Source organism: Typopeltis vanoorti, chromosome 25 (assembly GCF_054136105.1).
Source record: "Typopeltis vanoorti isolate ZY-2024b chromosome 25, IOZ_Tvanoo_1.0, whole genome shotgun sequence".
Classification (NCBI taxonomy): Eukaryota; Metazoa; Arthropoda; class Arachnida; order Uropygi; family Thelyphonidae; genus Typopeltis; species Typopeltis vanoorti.
In genome coordinates, this window is record NC_143573.1 from 29,293,815 (window position 1) to 29,316,476 (window position 22,662).

The 22,662-nt window shown below is 36.6% G+C and overlaps 1 protein-coding gene across 1 annotated transcript in view; it reads right to left on the reverse strand.

Moving 5' to 3' along the window:
* The window catches only part of Sulf1 (Extracellular sulfatase Sulf1), a 223,635-nt gene that overhangs the window by 57,343 nt on the left and 143,630 nt on the right, over positions 1-22,662 (reverse strand). Inside the window, exons 13-15 of the mRNA XM_090414246.1 lie at positions 19,879-20,000; positions 9,677-9,970; positions 3,542-3,678 (exon numbers count right to left, since the gene is read on the reverse strand). Of these exons, the coding sequence (XP_090270372.1) occupies positions 3,542-3,678; positions 9,677-9,970; positions 19,879-20,000 (553 nt within the window). The remainder of the gene's footprint in view (positions 1-3,541; positions 3,679-9,676; positions 9,971-19,878; positions 20,001-22,662) is intronic.

The window sequence follows — 22,662 nt, forward strand, 5'->3', positions numbered from 1 at the left end:
ATCTCAGGTGGTATGGTCACTTAAACAGAATGGGAGAGAAAAGATTAGTAAAACAAGTGTTCTCTGCCAGGTTGGCAGGAAAAAGACCCAGAGGAAGACTAAGATATAGGGTGATTGATACAGTAGAAAGTGCCTTAGAAGACAGAAATATAAGATCTGATAATATTGGAGTCTTGAGGTAACAGACTGATTTGTTGGAAAATTGTAGACAGGAAGTTAGTAATGATGTAAATTTTTCATGTAGTACTATCATATCCTGTACACCCCTTGAGGGTGTATACCAGGAATTTTATGATGATTGAGAGTTGATGCAATGTTTGAATGGCTTAGTGAAGGAAAAAATTATCAGGAGAGGGAACAAATTATCAAGCTCTAGATCTTCGTTTACAGGGACATTAGTTAACAATAAAATGAAGTCTAGAATGGCAAAGGTGTCTGATGATATAATGGAAATATCAGATTGTTTCTGGACAAAATATCATGTTCTTGGTGTAGGAGTCTGACATTCAGACTACTTGATGTCTTGGAATTGAAAACGCTTCATAGTCTAAGTAATAACAAAAATCTTACTATTACTAAAGCACCAACAAAGGCAATATTACTCTCTTCAGACTTCGCTGAATATAAGCATAAAATATATATTCTCTTATGAGTTTGAAACACACATGTCGTAATTAGCAGGAATGACCCAACCAATAATCAACTGAATTATTTAACTCTTTATTAAATAAATGCAATTTCCCTTGACCCAGATACTGTTTTAAAGGCTTGGAAGCTATCATGCAAGACCACCCAGGATTAGTGACGTTCTTAAATTCTGGATGTCCTCTGCAACAAATTGTTGGCTCACTGGGAAGTCCTAAAATGTCAAAGTTTCTCTCTAATCTCTTTACTTTCTTTAATGGCTACTCTTTCTTTCTATAAAGAAGATCTCCGATTTTACTTCAAGAATTAGAAATCTGAAACTTGACACTTCTGATTTACCAATCAGTTTTGATATTACCTCACTTTTCACCAACATTCCCCTAAAATGACACCTAGGAACTTATCTTCTTAATTTCCATCAGAGATTGTGAAACTAAATATGTCACAAATTCTGGATATTTCAGCTAGAATGGAAAGCTTTAAAGACAAATTGAAGGAACTGTGATGAGCTCTCCAGTTTCCCCAATTGTGGCAAACTTTTACAGATGATATGTCTATCGCAAAGAAAAAAAGTATCTACTTTTGATCCAAAATCTTTGTTACGTGGACAGGAAGTAGATGTCTTACAAAAAAATAAATAGTCTTCATCACAGAATCAAATTTACCTCAGAAATAGAATGGAATGGATCTATATCATTTTCTTTATGTCCTTTTAAAAAGAGAAATGGATAGTTCCTTATCCACCTAATATACCACAGGCAGTCTTTCTCCAGACGATATGTTCATTACATGTTGGCAGAACATTCCTCACAGAAAATTTGGTATTAATAAATGCCAAATTTATTATGTTGATAAAGCTTATTATCAACAGCCCATGTCTGTTCTTCATCTAAATCATTTAAAAAAGAAATTTCATCTATCAAACAAACTACCTCTCTCTCTCTCTCTCTCTCTCTCTCTCTCTCTCTCTCTCTCAGTGGCCATGATCCAAAAATTATTGAGAAAATCAGGTTTTTCTAAACATGTTTCTTGTATCTTTAAGAAATTTCATCTTTCAACCATGTTTAAATCTATTAATCAAATCAGCTCTTTGTTGCCATCTACAAATCATCTAGAGCACAACTTTCGTCACTACCTAGAGGCTAAGTTCATGTAATTACAAGTTATTTTGTATGGCATTGCAACAAAGCCAAGTGGGACAATCTGTGCAATCACTATGCTATTATTTCTTTGGATGAATTATTGCTTCCAGCCATCTGACCCAAATTCATGTACCGAATGTATCGCAAAAATAATTCTTATCGGAATGGAAACTTTTCTCCATTCCACCCTGTGTTCCTGTCCACTATCTAAGCCTCGATTCTCCCACAGGTGTGCCAAAGCTGTACAAGAGAAGAATTAAGCATACCATAACCAGCTTGCATCCAAAACCCCATCCACCTATACCACTTACACTAAACTTCAGAATAGCTGCACGAAAACTATCAAGAGGTCAAAAATTGACTTTGAAAAATATATAATTGTTTGCATTTACGAATGCAATTATACACTTGCATCCCCCTGTACTAGGCTGGCTGAAAGTAGACTAAAGTTAAAGTCGAGTTGCCGACTGGAGGAACTTTTTCTAAGCCTATCTTCGACTGGGTTCTGAGTTAGTCAATCTCTGGCATGGGCAAGCATGTTTTTCTCCTGGAAACTCAGGTTTTTCATCCTGTAAACTCAAGAAAACTGACCATAGAACCCACATTATTTCAGACAGTAACATATCCTGTTAGGGTTAGATACTAAGAAATGGCAGCACTTGTTTGCCCATCTCTTCATCGGTTGCTGCTTATAATTAGTGAGTCGTGGGCCAGCTATCTCTGATTGGCTACTGGTGGAGCCTGAACTGCCTGCTCAATCTCCAAAAGCTAGACAGGGTTAAAAGGCCTTGCCTACTCTCTATAAGGGGAATTAAAGACAGATTATTATACACTTAGCATTGCTGGGTACCACCATGTGGCTAAATGGTAACATAACAAAAGGAGACTTAAATGTATGTTGTAATCCTCAAGGATTTACACAGAAATAAATAAAATAAACCTCAGCTATGATGATGATATTATTGCTCATATTATTTGCTCTAATCCCATATGAGTCACCTTAAAAGAAGCTAATTTTTTTTGTAGCTTTATGAAATACTATCATCTTCATGCAATGAGTTTAAGCATCTAATATTACATAAAATAAAACTATTGAATTCAGTATAATTTGAGGCAAAATATGAGAATGCATGGCATATGATGACACTTTTAAATATAAAAAAAAAAGATCAAGATATTTGAATTCTTAAAAAAAACAGTTAATTTCAATAAACAGCATCATGATATCAGTGCCATAACTAGGCAGATGCAATGGGTGCACAAGCACAGGACCCAAGTCGAAGGGGACCTGAAATGGGGTATCAAAAAAAAAAAATAATCAGTATTATATTTTCATTTTCAAATTTTAAATTTTGCTGTGGGGGGCCAATTCCATAACGTTTTTGGTTAAAAATTGACTGATCTATTTCTGTCATTTGTTTTTTTTATTGTTTTTCCAAAAAATGAGAGTCCAAAAATAATTTTAAAAAATAAAAAATAATCTTGCACATGCCCGTGAAAAGCTAGTTATGACACTATAATAAATTTAATTTAATCCTTTATCCAAGTGTAAGCAAACAAAGTTTGTGCCTGAAGTATTTTCAGGATTGAGGCAACTCGTGATAAAGGTGGCCTAAGCTCTCATCACTAGTTATGGCACTGAGTACAATGCATGATTTGTAAGGAGTGTGAGAGAGTGAACATTAATGCTTTTTGAAATCTTAACTTACTAAAAGTTAAATAGCTGTTATAAGGAATTTCTTAGATTACTTTACCTCACTTCAGAAGTTTCATCATCATCACAACTACAAGTCCTATCTGGATTTCCACTACTCTCACCTAAGATAGAATCTCCAAAATCATGAATAAAAGACTGAAGTGGCCTTTTCTTTTTCAGATGTCTTCGAATATCCTAAACCATATAAGTTTACACATCAAGTTTATATGTTACTTGTGTAATTTATTAGTTATACATATATATCTACCTTAAACCTGGTTTTACTCCATATCCCAAGTAAGCAAACAGACAAACAAGTCAAGTTTGCACCTGCAAGTGTTGCAAGTAAAATAGCTTGCAATCTTTAACATTTATTATACCCAAGGTAAAATACTTTCTACATATATATCTACCCTATATATATAAAATGATAAGCCTTTTTATGTAATGTTTCTGTGTCACGTTTTTGTCAAGTTATTTGAAATGTTTTGAAACTCAGGGGCTATCCTGAGAGTCGAGTTTTCAAAATTCGAGTCATCAGAATTCAAGAAGAACCGGCCTACCAGTCTGGAACTGGGGGGAGGGGGGGGGGGGGGCATGCTGTAGGCGCCAGGGAAGCAGAACGCCCTTTCGAGTTTGAGTTTTCAAAATTAGAGCATCAGAATTCAAGTAGAATTGGCCTACCAGTCCGGAACTCTGAGGGTTGGGCGCCGTAGGATATTCCCTTTTGACACTCAGGGGCTACCCTGAGTGTTGAGTCTACAAAATTCGAGTCATCAGAATTCAAGGAAAACCATCCTACCAGTCCAGAACTTGGAAGGTTGGGTGCCGTAGGCATCAGAGCCCCCTAGTGTGTGTGTGTGTGTGTGTGTGTGTGTGTGTATAACAAATTTACATATAACTAATAAATTCATTAAAATTCAATGCAGTTTTATGTAATAAATAAATCTGCTAATGTCTTTTATTCCCCAAAGGGAGTAGGTGAGGCAATTTCAGCTCTAACTTTTGGAGACTGAGGGGCAGTCAGTATCCATCCTTAGCCAATCAGAGACAGCCGAACCAAATTATCAATGAATATAAATGGTATCCAGTGAAGAAAGTATGGCAGGCAATTGCCGATTTTATGGCCATTACCCTAATTGCAATGATTTATATCTGTAATAGCGTGGGCTCTGCAGTCAATTTTCTTTAGTTGTACAATTAAAAAAATCAGGTTTCTGTCGGGGGGACCTTACTTTTCCATGCCAGAGATCGTCTAACTTGGGAACTGGTTGAAGAAAGGCTCAGAAAATGTTCCTTATTGGTGACTAGAATTGAACTTAGAATGTTCTTCGGGTGGCCTAGTACTGTGTATGTAAACCCCATTTCCACCAGAGGGCTACTACATAGGCCCACAGTTTTATGTAAATTCTGTAAAGATGCCAAAGTACTGAAAATAATTTTAAAAAGAACAGAGAATTGAGTGTGTTGATAATTCTCTTAGCAAGTAGTTGGTCAATACCAACCTTCCTACTGGCTACCATCCATATTTCAGTGAATATGAAAGCATATGGATGTGAAGCACACAACAGAACTGAATAATATGAATAAGTGCAAGCTATGAATTATATATAGCTGTTAAGAGGTGCGATAATCCTTCACACTCAGGAGAACAATTCACTGGATTAAGTTGCATTCAGAGCTGCAACTCAGAGCCAGTGCTAAAAAGTCCAAAATGAAGTTTCTTAGAGTATGTAGAGTATCTAAATTTAAATACACATATTAGACTAATTGTATCAATATTAGTTTAATACCTTTTATGATATAGTTTGCTGTTCATAGCAGGACAAATTAAGAGAAACTTCTATACTGTACTATATAATATTTTTTTTATCTTTGGAGATTAAAAAATAAAAAATGGCCAAGCCTGCAAGAAATGGTTCTAAATCATTTGCTGCATATAAACCCTTATTTTTTTCCCCCAAAGAATTTTACTAAAAATAATGTGAGTAGCACGAGTATAGACAATGAGAAAACAAGTAAGACAAACAGAGAAATAGGGGGAGACAGGAAACACTGCGTGAGAAAGGTTGATGCTCAAAGGTGTCTGGTGTGTAGGGGAAAAACAGATGGATTTGAAGATTCTGGGATGAATAAGGAGAAAATGAAATGGCTAGATGAAGGTATGGAGAAGTCACATCTAATAAGTGATAACAGTGAAACTTATTACAGATCCAGGAATAAGCTGTTATGTTTGTATATGAATTCTAGAAGTATCAGAAACAAGGGAAATGAATTATGACTTGGCAACAAATTCACAATCTTCATTCTTTTGCTCTTCTTTTTCACCTTATTCAATAACTATCATATCTCTCATTACTTTATCTCATATTCAAGTCATTCATTTCAACCAAAAGAAAATGTTTCTTTAGTTAGTAACTATAATTGATTTTATAAGAGAGCAGGAATGGTAGGAGGTATAATGTATGGTGACTCAATGATCCGTGGTGTTCAAGATAGGATGCGCGAGGAGTGTTTGCCAGGAGGAACAATAGAAAGGGTGGCTATGGCAATTAAGAGAGGTGAAAGGGTAGATGAGATGATTGTGATGGTAGAAATAAATGACTTGAGTGGTAATGTAAGTCGGGCAGCAAGAGATATGAGATTTTTGCTCGAGGCTGTACAGAAGAAGACAGAGAGGAAAAATAGTGTGCGTGTTGGCTAGGTATGATAATGATGAGCTGAGCAGAAGAGCGGTGATATTGAATGGAATAATAGTGAGAATGTGTGACAAGAGAGGACTGGTATATGTGGATACTTGGAGTGCATTTGAGGAAAGAGAGGAATTGTATGCGAAAGACTGCTTACATTTGAACGAGGAAGGACGTAGGCATCTGGAGAGATTGCTGTTCTGAACGAGTTAGTGTGTCCCAGGGAGGATGATAGCAGGGGTGGCCTCTTGTGGGAATGGATACTTGGGAGAAGGGAGACGATGTCAGGTAACACTGAGCCCAGTGGAGTCTAGAAGGGATAATGCTGGGTATAGAAACAATGGCATTTATATGCTTTATACTAATGCCAGGAGTATCCGGAATAATGGAGAGGAAATGGTGGCGCAGATAGCATCAGCCTGGCCAAAAATTATTGGGATCACTGAGACGTGGTTGACAGAAAGGGATATAATAACAGGAATAGAAGTCGCTGGGTATAGCATTTTTCGTCAGGATAGTAGGGGAAAGCGTGGTGGTTGGGTAGTGCTTATGATAAGTGATGACCTATGTCCTCTAAGAGTGGAGGACTTGGAAGGAAGTGAGACAAATGATTTTGAGAGCGTATGGTGTGAGGTAGACAAGACAGGATATTTAGTGGGGTGTTACTACATACCCAGGAGCACAGAGGATGGGGACCAGGAGGTGTTTAGACAGCTAAGTTTGGCAAGTGCAAGAAGAATGATTGTTATGGGAGATTTTAACTACAGTAGTATAAATTGGAGAGAGGAAGATGCATGTAGCAATAGGGGAATGGAATTTCTAGAATTCTTGAGGGACAAATGTCTTAGGCAACATGTAATAGAGGGAACAAGAGGTTCAAGAATTTTGGATTTGGTTATAGCATCAGAAGAGTTGATAATAACTGAGATGACATCTCTCCCTCCCGCCAGTTGGAGAGAGTGACCATATGGTTTTGACTTGGAAAATGAATAGACATGCAGGAGTATCAAAGAGACTTATGTAGAATTATAATGCAGGTGATTATAATAGTCTTAGACATCAACTTCGGGAAGTTTCATGGAGGGAGGAATTGGCCGGGATATCATTAGTGCGTGGGAAATTGTGAAAGAATATTAGTTAGCAGCAATGGTAAGTTGTATACCATGAGTGAAGAAGAGGACAATTTGGAGTGAAGTGGATGACAAACAATATTAAACAGGAATTGCATGCGAAAAAGAGGCTATGGAAGAGATATAAGAAGAACAGGTGAAGAGAAGATGCATGAAGAATATAAAGACAGGCCAGAAGAGTGACTAGTGTGGTAAGGAAAGGGAAACTGGAATATGAGAAGAGATTGGCGCTAAGATCCAAAGAAAATCCTAGGGAATTTTTTAGCTATGTGGCCAGTAGGAGGAGAAATGACTGTGGAAGAATGATATTGTGGGATAAAAATGGGAATAGAGTGACTGATGCAGAGGACATGGTGGAATTGTTCAATGACCACTTTATTGGAGTATTTCATCCTGGAGGAGTCAGTTTTAATGCTAGAGGGATAGGGTTGGTTCGAGGTTTAGAGGTACAGGAGGAGAGTGTGTTTCAGATACTGAGTACTTTGGATGTCAGTAAAGCTTTCAGACTGGATGGTATTTCACCACGAGTTTTCAGAGAATGTGCTAGGTAACTGACAGTGCCTTTAACCTGGCTTTTCAATGAAAGTCTGGCTTCGGCAAAGGTGCCCAGGGAAGGAATGGAAGGAAGGTAAGATAGTGCCATTGCATAAGGGTGGTAACAGACTGGAAGTGTCTAATTATAGACCAGTTTGTGTGTCATCAGTAGTTGTTAAGATCTTGGAGAAAGTAGTGAGGGACCGTATACAGCATTGGGCAGATGAGGGTAATGTTATCTGTGAGAGTCAACATGGATTTGTGAAAGGGCGCTCTTGTTTTAGCAATATGCTAGCCTTTTATAATAAAGTTACAAGAACATTAGATGAGAGAAAGGCAATTACTGCAATTTTCTTAGACTTAGCGAAGGCATTTGACAGGGTGCCACATGATAAGCTGATATTTAAGTTGCAGCACATGGGTCTGGATGTCAGATTGATCAACTGTATTCAGGATTGGCTGTCTGATAGGTATCAGAGAGTTGTGTATGGTGGAGCAGTTTCAAGGAGACAGAGGGTTACAAGTGGGGTCCCACAGGGACCAGTACTAGGATCTATATTGTTTAACCTTTATATCAATGACATTGCCAGTGGATTGCAAGGGGATCTTCAGTTGTTTGCAGATGATGCGAAGCTGGGAAGGATTATTAGTAATAGTGCAGATGTGGTAGCCTTGCAAGAGGATTTGAATAAGCTAGATAGATGGGAAAATGAATGGGGGTGTCAGTTTAATGCAGCAAAATTTAAGGTCTTGAGGTTTGGGAAACATCGGTGGGATGCTGCATACTCTATGGAAGGAGTTATACTGGAGGAAGTTGGGGAGACAAGAGATCTGGGGTTGATTATTGATAGAAACCCGAAGTTTAGGGGACATATTGCAAAGGTGGTGAAAGTAACACAGAGGATTGCTGCAATTATGAGAAGGACACTGACCTGCAGAGATAAGAGGGTTATCATTCCGTTGTACAAGTCTCTAATCAGACCACACTTGGACTATTGTTCTCAGATTTGGTCCCCAGGATTTGAAGGGGATAAATTAACTGTGGAAAGGATACAAAGACGGTTTCAGGACTGTACAAGGATAGTTATGAGGATTGGCTGAGGGAATGTGGACTGCAGAGTTTGGTGGATAGAAGGAGAGGTGATATGATTGAGATTTAAACTGTTGAGAGGTGGTTACAGGGTTGACACTGTGCACTGTGGAGTTCTTTCGCTTGGTTGAACAGCGGGAGTTAGTGATGACAAGAGACCATCCCTGGAAGTTACGAAAGGAAACTGTGAGCAAGAGGGTGAGGAGTGGTTTCTATTCGTGGGGGGGGGGGGGGGTTTGAACCGTGGAATGCATTGCCTGATGTAGTGGTGAGAGTGAGAACGGTTAATTAGTTTTGACAGACTTTATGTTCTTAGGAAGGAACTCCCACGATGAGTCTTTTGACTCATAATAATAAAGTCTGTCTGAGTCATGGCCATTACCATGGAATTACGTAGGCATCTAATAATAACAACAACAATGATGACAATGTAAAGTATCTATCAATTATGAATGAAATTTAATTGGAGATGAAAATTAAATGTTACATGATTTTTATCCAACTGAATGTATAAATGAATTTTCAGAGTAATAAAAATTTTTCATACAATTCACAACAAACTACTGAGAACTATACAAGTTCTATACAACTAATGCATTTTAAATGATATGCAATCAACAGAATAAGCCTTTCACAACAAACTAGTTCTTTGGTCCCTATAAGTTGGTTCTAGTAAGAATTGGTTATATATGAGGCATCAATGATTTTAAATGTATATAAAAATTTTGATTTTAAATTCATAACTGTACCTTCAGTTCATCAAGCTTTTGTCGTAAGTTTTTAATCATATTGTCTAAACGTTCTTTTTTCTGTCTCCATAACTTTGGATCACGGTACACCTCTTCCATACAGGATACCGAATTATTTGCTAAAATAATACATCCACCAGCAGTTGTTGTACTACTTTCCTGATGAGCTCTTATATTTGCAGACCTTTTTATAAGAGTATGAATTTCAGCAAGTTTATACTTAGCATCCTCATTTTTTTCATAATTTTTGGATTCCATAGGCCACATATCTGTATAATTATTTAGCCAAGAATCCTGAAAGAAAAATTTATTTAAATCAGATCATATATGAAAACTACACTTAAAAATTTTTTAAATCTTTGAAAATATTTCAAAGGCAAAAATATTTTCCTCACTGCTGACTATCGCAAATAAAGAACATCCACAAAATGTTCGTTTTGAAGACAGTGATGACGATTAAAATATGCACTTTATTTTATTTTGCCTAAAACATTTACGTATTATGGGCAATGAAGTTTACGTACAATTTGTAATTTTATACTATGTATTTTTCATGTTTATATGTTTTCTTAACTTAAATTAATTACCTGAATTAAATAAACATAATTTTTTGTTGGATATGTCATTGTTTATATAATCTTAAGGAAAAAAAAGATTTCGGAACCTAACCCTACTTTTTTATGTGATCTGAGTCTCGCATAACGCGATTTATATAACGCGGCATTTTTGTGGAACCAAACATCCGCGTTATACGAGGGTCACCTGTATTTTATTATCAACAGCACACTGTTGATTGGAAAACTTGGTTCTTTAATTGTCAATATTTTCAGCACAAAGATTTTGACATAAGATTATAAATATAAATTATAAATAATGGATCTTCATTGTGTCAGTACTTCATTGATATCATCCACATATGCAAAAAAGATAAAAAAATAACACTAAGATATACCAAATACCATACCAAAAATACATTATGTAAAATAAAAGACAGAATGCTATGCAATGTGCAATTGCAACAGATAGCTTAGCCATCAATTCTGAGTATTATCAAAGAAGAGAACAGTTCAAATTCTGACCAATCATGAAAGTAACCAGTTGCCACATTTCAAATATGAATATTCTTCATTGCCTTATGTCACTCCTTTCAGATTTAAATCTGATTTCAGATGCATTTATGTGCATTTGCTCTTTTTGTGTGTCATTCTATTGATTTTCTCTACCAAAGGAATCTGATAAGATTCATGTTTAAAAGTTGAATGGATTTATCAGAAATATGCACTAATTGCTGATGATGCAAAGTTAGGAAGAAGAATGAAAATGTTGTGGAAAAGTGAGTGCAGCTATCAGTTTAATGTTGCAAAGTGTAAGGTCTTGGAATTTGATAGCAGGATTGGGATGGAAGAGATGAGAGATCTGGGAACAATGGTGGGCAGAAACTTTTATGGATACACTGATAGCATTATGAGAACATCACACTACATCATGGCAATGATCCATTGTCAGAATCCATACTGAATGTTCAGAAAGTGTGTTTGGAAGTGATAGCAAAGAAAAGAGTTCTATTGATGACAAAGCAGACAATAATGACATTGAAAAACATTAATGGTAAGATTGTAAGTGAAATTGGTGGCAAACAAGCATGTTTGGCTAGTAATAAAATAGTGAGAGTGAATGGAAGCAAAAAAATTATGCAAAATTTGAAAGCTGAGTTGGTGAAGAGGTAAGAAATGAGACAGATGCAGAGTAAAATGAAGAGAATTGTAGATATGTATGGAAGAGTGAAGACAAAAACAAATGATGTCGTTATGGATAAAGATAACAAAATACCTGTGAATGGCATTGTATTCAATTATTACAGTTGATAAACAAACAAAAAAAAAATACACAAGGTTTGGTTTCTGGGAGGTAAAATGAATAATGATTGAGGTGCTGGATACGAGGAGTAAACAAGCAAAAGAGTTGGTAGTAGGGACAAATGATTTGACTGGGAACAAGGAGAATGCAAGATTAAATATTAGGAGGTTGTTGAGAAAGATAAAAGATAATAGCGTGATAGGAAAGATAGTAGTCAGTTTGCTCAGTTATGACAGTGATGAATTGAGATAAAGAGCAAGAATTATATGTCAACAGAAATGTGCAAAGAGAAATGAGTGCAGTTTGTTGATATGTGAAATGAGTTTGAAGGATGAATCAAACTGTACAAGAGTGATGGACTGCATTTGAATAGTTTTGGTGTTTGTCATTTGGATTGCTGCTGGAAGAGAGGGTAATGAATGCAGAGAATGAATCTGAGCAAGTAAGAAGCGATATGAAATAGTAGGAGAGTAAAGAAGGAGAGATTAAAACAGAGCTTATGAATAAAGAAGTGGGTAGCATGATATATTCACTTGATATATTTAATGAGCAGTTCATAAAGGTCTTTCATCCTTATGAAGGTGACATCATAGAAAGTTTGAGAGCAGTGGATGATGAGCAGAGACTGATCATGAGTGAGCAAGTAGTATATGGGGAAAATGAGCAAACTTGATGTTAATAAGACTGAGACTTGATATATCATCACATATTTTGAAGGAATGTGCGAGGGAGTTAACATATTCATTTAATATAAGTCTTACTTTGGGCCAAGTTCCAAAGGAGTGGAAGGAAGACAAGATTGTACCGCTTCATAAGGGAGATGACAGAACCCAGGTATCAAATTATATGCCAACCCAGTGTCAGGTGTCACGTTATGGAGGCTGGTGAGAGTGAGGATTCAGAATTGGGTTGATAACAGTAGTATTATCTTTGAGGGACAGCACGGATTTGCTAACAGGAGGTCATATTTTAGTAATCTATTCACTTATTACAATAAAGTTATAGCAGCATTTGATGAGAGAGATGGATACATAGTAGTATACTTAGATTTTGCAAAGGCTTTTATAGATTACCACATGAGTTGACAGTCAAACTAGAGTTGATGGTGTTGAATATCAGGCTACTGCACTGGATTGGAGATTGGCTATATGACAGATGTCAGTAAGTTGTGTATGGGGAGTAATATACCGGAGGAGAAAAGTCACTAGTAGTGTGCCTCAGGGGTCTGTATTAAGGGGCCTCATTACTATTTAACCTGTATTTTAATGATGCTGGAGAAGACTTCATCATCATTAAATTCCTGCCATGTACCCTCAAGGGGTGTACAGGATATGATAGTACTACATGAAATATTTACATAATTACTAACTTCCTATCTACAATTTTCCTCCAAATTAGTCTGTTACTTGTCAAGACTCCAACATTAACAGATCTTATATTTCTATCGTCTAAGGCACTTTGTACTGTATCGATCCACCTATATCTTGGTCTTCCTCTGGGTCGTTTACCTGCCAACTTGGCAGAGAACACTTGTTTTGCTAATCTTTTCTCGCCCATTCTGTTTAAGTGACCATACCACCTGAGATTAGCTCTGCTAACGCATTCCTGCATGCTGACAATGTCAAGTTCTTTCCTAATATCCTCGTTTTTTATATGATATTGCCATTGATGCCATCTGTTCACGCCTCTTTCTCAGGACTCATATCTACAGTCTCTAGTCTTTGGTCAAGTGTTTTACTTCTGACCCAGCTCTCAGATCCATAAGTTAAAACTGGTTTGAAAGTTAAATTCTGTAGTTATTCTGTGGTCTATTTCCATATTTAATTTACCATCTTCACTAAAATTTGTGCCTAAGTAGCCGAAATATTTTACTTGTTCCACAGGCTCTCCATTCACAACACAGTTGACATTTTCAATGATTCTGCCTATTTTCATTGTCTTTTTATTGCTGACCTTCATACCATATCTATTACAACAATTATTTAATTTAGTCAGAGAATTTTGCAGATTTGTAGCAGATTTATTTAGAAGTATAACATCGTCTGCATAAAGCAAAGAGCTGACATTAACATCTCCCATTTTGATATCCTGTTTGATACCACTTTCTTTCATAATGTGATTCATATAGATAATGAATAACACAGGGGATAATGTACATCCTTGTCTCACACCAGATTTAACATTAAACCATCTTCCTGTACTTCCTTCAATTCTAACTGCTGACTTACAACTCAAATAAAGACTAAGTATTGCTTGATATAATGCCCCATTGACACCATATAACTGCAGCGTATTGAATAGCTTCTCTCTTGGCACCTTGTCATATGCCTTTTCCAAATTGACAAAACTTAAATACAGATCTTTGTTATATTCCCATGATTTCTCCACTGTTTGTCGTAAAGTGAAGATCTGATCCTGACAGCCTCTTTTTGACCTGAATCCAGCTTGTTCTTCACCAAGTTTATCTTCCACAATTCTTCTCAACCGTTTCTCAAGTATACTTGCATATATCTTACCAGGAACACTCAATAGGGATATACCTCTGTAATTCTCACATTCAGTTTTATTTCCCTTTTTATATATGGGTATACTATGAGAGCTCGACTCCAATCATCTGGAATCCATCCCTCTGTCCAGGCATTCGAACTATGCAGTGCAGCCACTGTAAGACTTTTATACCACCATACTTCAGCATTTCTGGTCGAATATCGTCTACTCCTGCTGCCTTTCCACATTTCAAGCCTTTGATGGCTTTTTCTACTTCACGTATGGATATGTATTCCTGACTGCATGCCTGGTCAGTGTTTTTTTTTTTTTTATCACTGTGCTGTCATCACTGCTTGTTTCATTTAGCAAATTTTCAAAGTAATTATTCCATGCTTCAGGGATATCTTTTTCTCACGTTTTTATTTCACCTTTATCATCTAACTCCTTTTACAGCACTCTTTCCTCCATTCCTAAGCTTCTTCAACAACCTCCAGAATATTTTGCCACCTTCTTGATATTTATTTTCTATGTTCTTGCCAAAGTCCTCCCATGACTTTTGTTTAGCTAGTTTTACACAGTGTTTAGCTTTCTTACATTTGTCTCTGTATTCTCTAAGAGCACAAGCTGACTTATTTGCCAGGAACTTTTGATATGCTTTCTTCTTTTCCTTCACTGCCTCTTTAACTTCCTGTGTCCACCTGGAGTTCTAATTTTTCTATCCTTGCAGACAACTTCACCACATGCCTCTCTAGCTGAATCAATCAGGGTTTTCTTCAAGGCTTGACACTGAATCTCCAAGGTTTGGTTCCTGTTCTCAAACTCTTTCATTTTTCCTTCAATAATCTTTATGTATTTTATACGCTTTAAAACTTTCTTACATGTCATTCTTTTCAATATGAAATTCAATTTTATCCTGCTCAAGACTAAATAGTGATCACTTCCAATTTCAAATCCTCTGTACACTCTGGTATCCTGCACCAGGGAGAAAACATCACTATCAACAATAACATAGTCAATGAGACTTTTCTTATTCCTTGCCTCTTCTCTCCATGTGAATTTGTGCACATTTTTATGATGGAACATGGTGTTAGTAATAACCAATCCATGTCCTGAGCAGAAATCCAACAGGTATTTGCCATTATTATTAGCTTTGCTCTCTTCTCCAAATTTTCCCAAAACATTTTTGTATGTCTGACAATCATTTCCTACTCTGCTATTCAGATCCCCAACAAGGACCAACTTTTCCTTTTTCATTATATCAGTAGCTTTTTCTAGAGCCTCAAAAAATTCATCCACTTCTACCTTAGTAGAACCTTCTGTGGGACCATAGACACAAATAAGTCTCATTGTCCAGTTCCCCATTCTGATATTTGCCCAAATCACTCTACTTGACACTGCTGCCATTCAAGAAGATGAGCCTCGTAATTTGTGTCGAATACTATGGCTACTCCTTTTCCTTGATTGTCATTGCCTGAATATAACATTTTGTATTTATTGCTCAGAAAGATCTCGCCAGTTTTTATCTTTTTTGTTTCAGTCACCCCTAGTATGTCGATCTAGTACTTATCTAATTCCTCAGCTAGCTCCATTTCTTTGCCATTCAGGCTTCTTATGTTGATAGTACCGATCTTTAACTCTGGTGATGTTTAGTTGGGGTGCGTTTTCAGATTTGTTCCAGTAGCTGACTTTGCGCTGTTCACCCTGGTTCCCTGGCAAAAACAACAGGGGCCTTGTTTAACTGGGCAACGCCCCAGCCGGCATGAAATTTTGTCATGTTGTACCATCATTTTGTATTTTGGTTTAACCAATAGAAATACAATTCGGTCGGTTAAATCCCAAATTGCCAGCCCATCAGAGTGCACCACGAGAAGGTGAGGATTGGACATTAGGTCAGAAGCCCTGGTCGGTTCTCTGCATTCCTTTAAAGGCTATGTGGAGGTCTCCTCTCAGTTATACAGCTTTGACCCTTAAGCACCCCTGGAGAAGACTTGGCATGGAAAAATGATAGTGGCACATCGTGAGATAGACGTAACCACAAAAGACTTGCTGAGAGACCTGGTACATCCATCTAGGATGGATGTAGCAGTTTGCTCAGGCAGAATTCTTTCAGAATTCCCTTTGGCAGAATTGGCAGTTCACTATATCCATCTGGGACAGTAATGAGAGAGAGAGAGGTTTTACCTAAGACTAACTTATGGTAGAGTCCAGGAAGAAGGAAATAATTCAGAATGAAGAGCCCATGTTGAAATTTAAGAAGAGCTTTATAGAGAGAGAGAGAGAGAGAGAGAGAGAGAGAAGAAAAAAGATCCTAGGGTAGATAGGAAAGAGGAACAGCCTGTCAGAGAACATTGAAGTATCTCCATTCCATTAGAATCGAGATAGAGGTAAACTATCTCGATTGAGATAATTTCATTGTGTTGTGCAGGGAAACTCAAAAGTTCCAACCTTTGATTTCTTGTCTCTACCTGAGGGGACAAAATAAAATATGCTCCCCTTTGTCAGACTGATATTAAAGCCTTGCATTTGAAAGACTGCTTGGTTGAAGAGTTGCTACAAGCCTTTTCTAGTAGAGGCTATAAGGTCATCAACAAATGTTATAACAATAACAGTGGTTGTGTCATGAAGGTAGTCAACATGGCTTGGAAGAGAGCGAAAAAACTCACCAATGACAGACAACTGAAGAAAATGGGGAGGATGGATGTTGATTTGTAGTCCAGTGTCACAGTAAGGAAATTACAGAATAAATCTAATACACAGATCAGAAAAGCTTCTAGATATCCTGTAATAGACAGAGCTCAAAGTATAGCTTGAAGGCATTGTCAAAGTCTTTTGAAGGTCCATGGATACCACAAAGAGGCCGAAATTGGTGTCAGGATTCAGAGTGAAGAAGAAAGGAAAGAATGAAGATCATCTCATCACAGCCATCTGCAAGGATGAAGGTGCTCTGCCTAAAATCATTTTGGATGTATTACCACAGACATTTAGCTAACACTTTATGAAAGCGACGTAACAGAACAGGAGTAAATGTAATTGTATGGTAGTCAGAGGGTACAGATGCATCTTCCTTCTTTGGAATGAACACTGTTTTTGACTGCAAAGATATGATGGTAGACATTTGATAAACAGAAGTGGGTGAATCAAATCTTACAGGATATGCACAGGAACCTGTCAAAGCTCTACATCAGTAAAGCTGTCTGGTTCCACAGCTGATGAACTAATTGGAAGACTTTATTTCATCAAAAGAAGATAGATGGAAAAGTTCTGCTTTTGAATGGACCCCTGAAGGAAGGATTAAATTGTGTATGCATGGTGGCAGGGTTGGACAAACTCTTTGCACAGGTCACTTGGAGAAGGAGATGATCCATCTAGTATTGTTCTAGTACAAATGCTTCTTTTCTTTTAATATAATGCCTGCATTTTGGCATAAAGACACTTTCCCTCTTTCTGCTTGGATCAAACAGATAATGCAGGACAATGCTCTACTAACTTGGAAGGAGGACCATAAGAATGGATTTTGTGAATTTCATTACTGTATTAAATTTTTACTACCTATGAATTTTTATGAATTAAACTTTTACTATATATGAATAAATAATAACAAAGCATTAATTTACAGGAAATCAGGCTTTTCCTAAAGTACATTAGAACCCAATGCTTCACAGGAAAACTTAATCCCATTCATGCTTGAATAAAAAACATATCAAACTAAACCACTTTTCGTGTAGGGTGGTTTAGTTAGGAAGAGTTAATTTGTTTTCTTGCTATTGTTCTCTCTCACACACACACAACTGGTGTGCAATCTGTTCATCCCATATATAATCAAGATTAAAATAAACCAAAAAATTATTCCAAACGTCACTGTCAAAATTTTTTTTTTTTTTGCTTTCAGCATTTTTTTCCTACATAGAACTCTTGATTATTGAACCTCCAGAAAACCATCCAGGAACTACCATGACTATGAGATATTTGCCAGCATTAATATGTGAAGTATAAGTTCAACCTATTCCAAAGGTCAAAAGGTTGAATAATTTAGGTATCAAATAGATGAAGGGATTAAGCATAAAATCTGGATGAAGGCACTATGGAGGCAATGTAGATGAATAATGGAAATAATCAGTTGCATGAAGACTATAAAGAGTAGGTTATGAAGATAAGGACTGCAAAAGTGCAATATGAGCAAAAATTTGCAAATTGGGTCAAGAAAAAAAACTCAAGGGTTCTTTTATGTGGCAAATAGAAAAAAGAATAATTAGGGCAAGATGACATTAATTGATAAAAATTATCGATTGGCAACTGCTGTAGAGGACATAGTTAAAGTATTTGGTGAACAATTCATCAAGGTATTTCATCCTCAGTGTGATATCATCAGAAGCTTGAATGGAGAGGAAATGGGAGAGGATGGACTGCTAGTTGGCAAGCAAGAGGTACATAAGAAGTTAAAAAAGTTTGATGTTAAAAAAAAAAAAAAGATCCCATATCATTACATGCTTTAAGGGGATGTTCAGGAGTGTTAATGGTAGCCTTGGTGTACCTATTTAACAAGTCTTGCAGCTGCAATGAGTCCCAGAGGGTACTGGGATTTTACCCAGAGGATAAAATCATTCCACTTCACATAGATGGTGATAAGGCTACACATTATAAACCACCTGTGTATCTAGAGTTGTGATTAAGGTGTTGGAGGCATAGCCAAGGTACAGAATTAGGTTGATAATAACACTGTCCTCTGTGATGATCATTATGAGTTTGTTAAAGGGAGGTCATATTTTACTTTATACTACAACAAGGTGACAAATGCAGGAGACAAGGGATAGGCAGTATCTCTTGGTAGTATACTTAGATTTTGCAAAGGCTTTTTCAAATTAAGATGATAAAGACAAGTTGCTAATAAACCAGATTAAATACTAGATTAGTGAGTTGGATGGGTGATTGATCAGCAAGTTCTGTATGTAGATGTGTTATCCTGAAAGAGGAATGCCACTAGTGGCATGCTGTAGAGATCTCCTTTGGACCATAATGATACTGGGAATGGTATAACTGAAGATATGCAATGTTTGCAGATGATGATGAGGAATCAAGTGGATGTGGAGGATCTGAGAAGATTATGAATGGGCAAGTGAGTGGAACTATCAGATGTTTAAGAATCACACTGAATGAGTTGTGAAGTTATCACATGAGATTATGGCAATGGTATGTAGGACCTTGACATGCAGAAATAAAGAGATTATGATTCCATTGTATAAGGACTTGATCAGGGCCTTATTATTTGTGCACATATCCTCATATGGATTATTGTGCACAAATTTGGTCACCTAGTTTTCATGGAAGAAGACATTTAGATTAGAAAGGGATCAGAGATGATTAACTAAGGTGGTCTGGTTTTTAAAATGTGGAATATGAAGACAGATTAATGGAATGTTACTTGCAATATCATCTGAATAGGAGGAGGAAAGGCAAAATGACTGAGACACAGACGTAAAGGGTTGTTACCAAGTTAATGTGGAAGAAATTTTTCATAGAACAAGAGACTATCTGTGGGAATTATATAAGTAGTGTATGAGAAGGTTCTTAGCATGGAAAGTGGTTAGTGGGTGGAATGCATTACCTGGGATTATGGTGAATAGAGACACTATGAATGAGTTTAAAGCATAGTTTGAAGTTTGTGTGTTGTGTGTGTGTGCGCGCACACGTGCCCCTCAGTCTTTAACTCCATGGAGGTTTGGGTTAATAATAAAAGCTCTTTCAACTACTACACATAATATTAAGTTTTCATGAAAAAATATTGAATGGTAATCCATTGAGAAAAGAAAATCAAATATCAAATGAAAATGATTAAAAAAAAATTTTTTTTTTACACCTACTTTGAATTCTGTTGTCAAATCCAGTAAATGTGATAACTGAAAAACACCATTTAGATCAAACTCTTCTGCTTCTCTGTATGGAGATCTCTTTGGACGAGAACCAATAAATACAGGTTTGAAACCTGAAGAGAAAAGGTTTTGCAATGAAATGAGAGAGATAAGTATACAGTACACATATTTTATGTATTTTTGATGAGAACTTTATAGTCTTGTATTATACCAAGTGTGACAGTCATTGCTTTTTTTGCTGGTGGCTGTTTAAAAAATTTATTACTGCATATACTGTGAGTTGCGACTAAAAAATCATGAGAATTCAGTCAACAAGCAATGAAGATAATTCTTTTTTTCAATAAATTTATCAAGTGTTGCTTGATGTTGCTATTATATTGATACCATCTGTTAGTATACAAGAAATGGTGTTCTAATATAGAATGTGTAAAAAAAAACAAAAAAAAACATGGTTTTGTGACTCCTTTTTTTGAAAAAATGTGTATGTTAAAATAAATGAAACTTTAAATTCACTTTATAAAAAAATAAAATTAAATTAAAAAAACTTGGAAAAATTAAAATGTCATTTCTGGAAACTGAATATGAACTGTTTAAAACTGAATATTTACTATATTTTAATAATTAAAACTTTTTCTTTAGCAACCTGTTCAAAAAACAAAAACATGACCTTGTGCAATCACAACTTGATGAACAGTGCAGAAATACTCAGTGGGACAAGTGAGACATTCTCTAAGAAAACGTTAGCGTTATTGGATGAAGTTGAAGTCTGCAATAACATGCTTTCCACTAGTAGAAACAATGATGCTATGCTTTGTGATAAAAAGCTTACTTTTATAATTTAAGTTCTAAGCCTTGGAGTGTAGGCAAAACATTTCAAGGGTGATGCATTATTGACAAATAGGTTCTTAGTCTGCACTTAGAATGAAATAGCCTGCGTTCATAATGAACTGAAATAGAGCAGAGCTATCAGAAGAAAATTTGGCTTGGATGAGGTTCAAGGTATCTTTTGAGTGGGACATTGGTGAATAAGGAGGAGACATACATCAAAACTGACCACTATGTCAGTGTGTTGGAGTGAGTTTTTTATACTGGATTTAAAGTGGGCTGAATTTTTCATGTGTGAAGGTGTGTTGCCAGTATATTGTGTGAGCACTTTGGCTAAATGTCTGGCTAATTTGTATATGGGGGGGAATCAATGCCATCCACAATGGAACATAATGGCACATTCTGTTTATGAATTTTTGGTAGTCCATATATTCAGGGGGGGGGGGGGATATCTAGAGTTAAAAAGTTTTAGTTTGTTAGTCACTTCCACAGGCCAAGAAATAACCTTCTTAAGGCATCTATGGGGTGTACTGATTTGGGAGCTGGTGGGATCATATTCTATAGGGAGGTAGGTAGACTGATCTAACAGTAAAGAGGTAAGCTTACCTATGTAGTCAGTTTTTTTGTTTAGAACTACAGTGTCATTTCCCTTATCTGCTTTAGTAATTATTAGTTTACTGTTGTTTTTTTATTTCCTGCAGAGCTTTGAATTCTTCTTTAGATAGGTTGCTTTTTGGAGGTTTAGCTTGGGTAAGAACACTGGCTACATCCAATCTGATATTGTTGGCAATATGGTTGGGAAGGTTGCAGATACCATGTTTTTGCAACTACAAGGGACCTGGAATATACCATGTCCCCTGTAGTTGCAAACTGTCTTACTATGGCCAAACAGGCAGAACAGCTAATATCAGGATATCTGAACATAAGGACTATATCCAGTTCCACCAATACAGCCCTTCAGGACTTGCTGACCATGTTTTGGACACCTGCCACAAAATATACTTGAAGAAAACCACTTTACTAGACTGCAAGTATAAGTACACTGAATGACACACTCAAAAATGTTAAGAAGAAAAAAATGTCATATTAAATCAGGTACTAACAACAACTGTTAAAAATTTTATAAAGTCTGGTTCGCTTAAAACAACTGTAATCTTGTACAATACTTTAAAAACAGAATGGAACACACAATGATGTTATCTTGTAAATATAATTCAACTTTTGAAAGAGTTCAATTTATCTCTTCAGTGAACACAGGAAATGATAGTTATAATAAAACAGGGCATGTAGCCTGTGTAGCTCAGTGGATGTGGCATTTGCACACCATGGCACTTGGCCGCACGAAGGAAGACTTGATTTCGAGTCTAGTCGGCGACTAGAGGAAATCTTTCTAAGCCTTTTTTCGACCAGTTCCCGAGTTAGTCGATCTCTGGCATGGGCAAGCGGGTTTTTCCTACCAGAAACTCTGGTTTTTTGTCCCATAAACTCAAGAAAATCGACCGTAGAACCCACATTACTTCAGACATTAAATATATTGTGTTAGGGACCACGAGATGGCGGCACATTTGAGCCATCTCTCTTCACTGTGTACTGCTTAATTAGTGATAGGCTTGGGCCATCACTCTCTGATTGGTACCAGTGGAGATTGAACTGCCCACTCAGTCTCCAAAGTTAGATAGGGCTAAATGGCCTCGCCTACTCCTGTATACGGGAATAAAAAGGCGTTAGCTGATTTTTTTTTTTTTTTTAATAAAACAGGGCAAAAAAAGTAACCTTGTATTCAAGAAGTTCAAACTAACTGTTTTGATATGTTCAATATAAAATAGACCATATAAAATATTGGCATCCCTTATCTGCTCTAATGAAGACCTGCCAGTGTCTACCAGGTATCATGCAGATGAAATTTTCCCTACTATGGCCAAACAAGCAGGGCAGCCTTCACCTTCAATG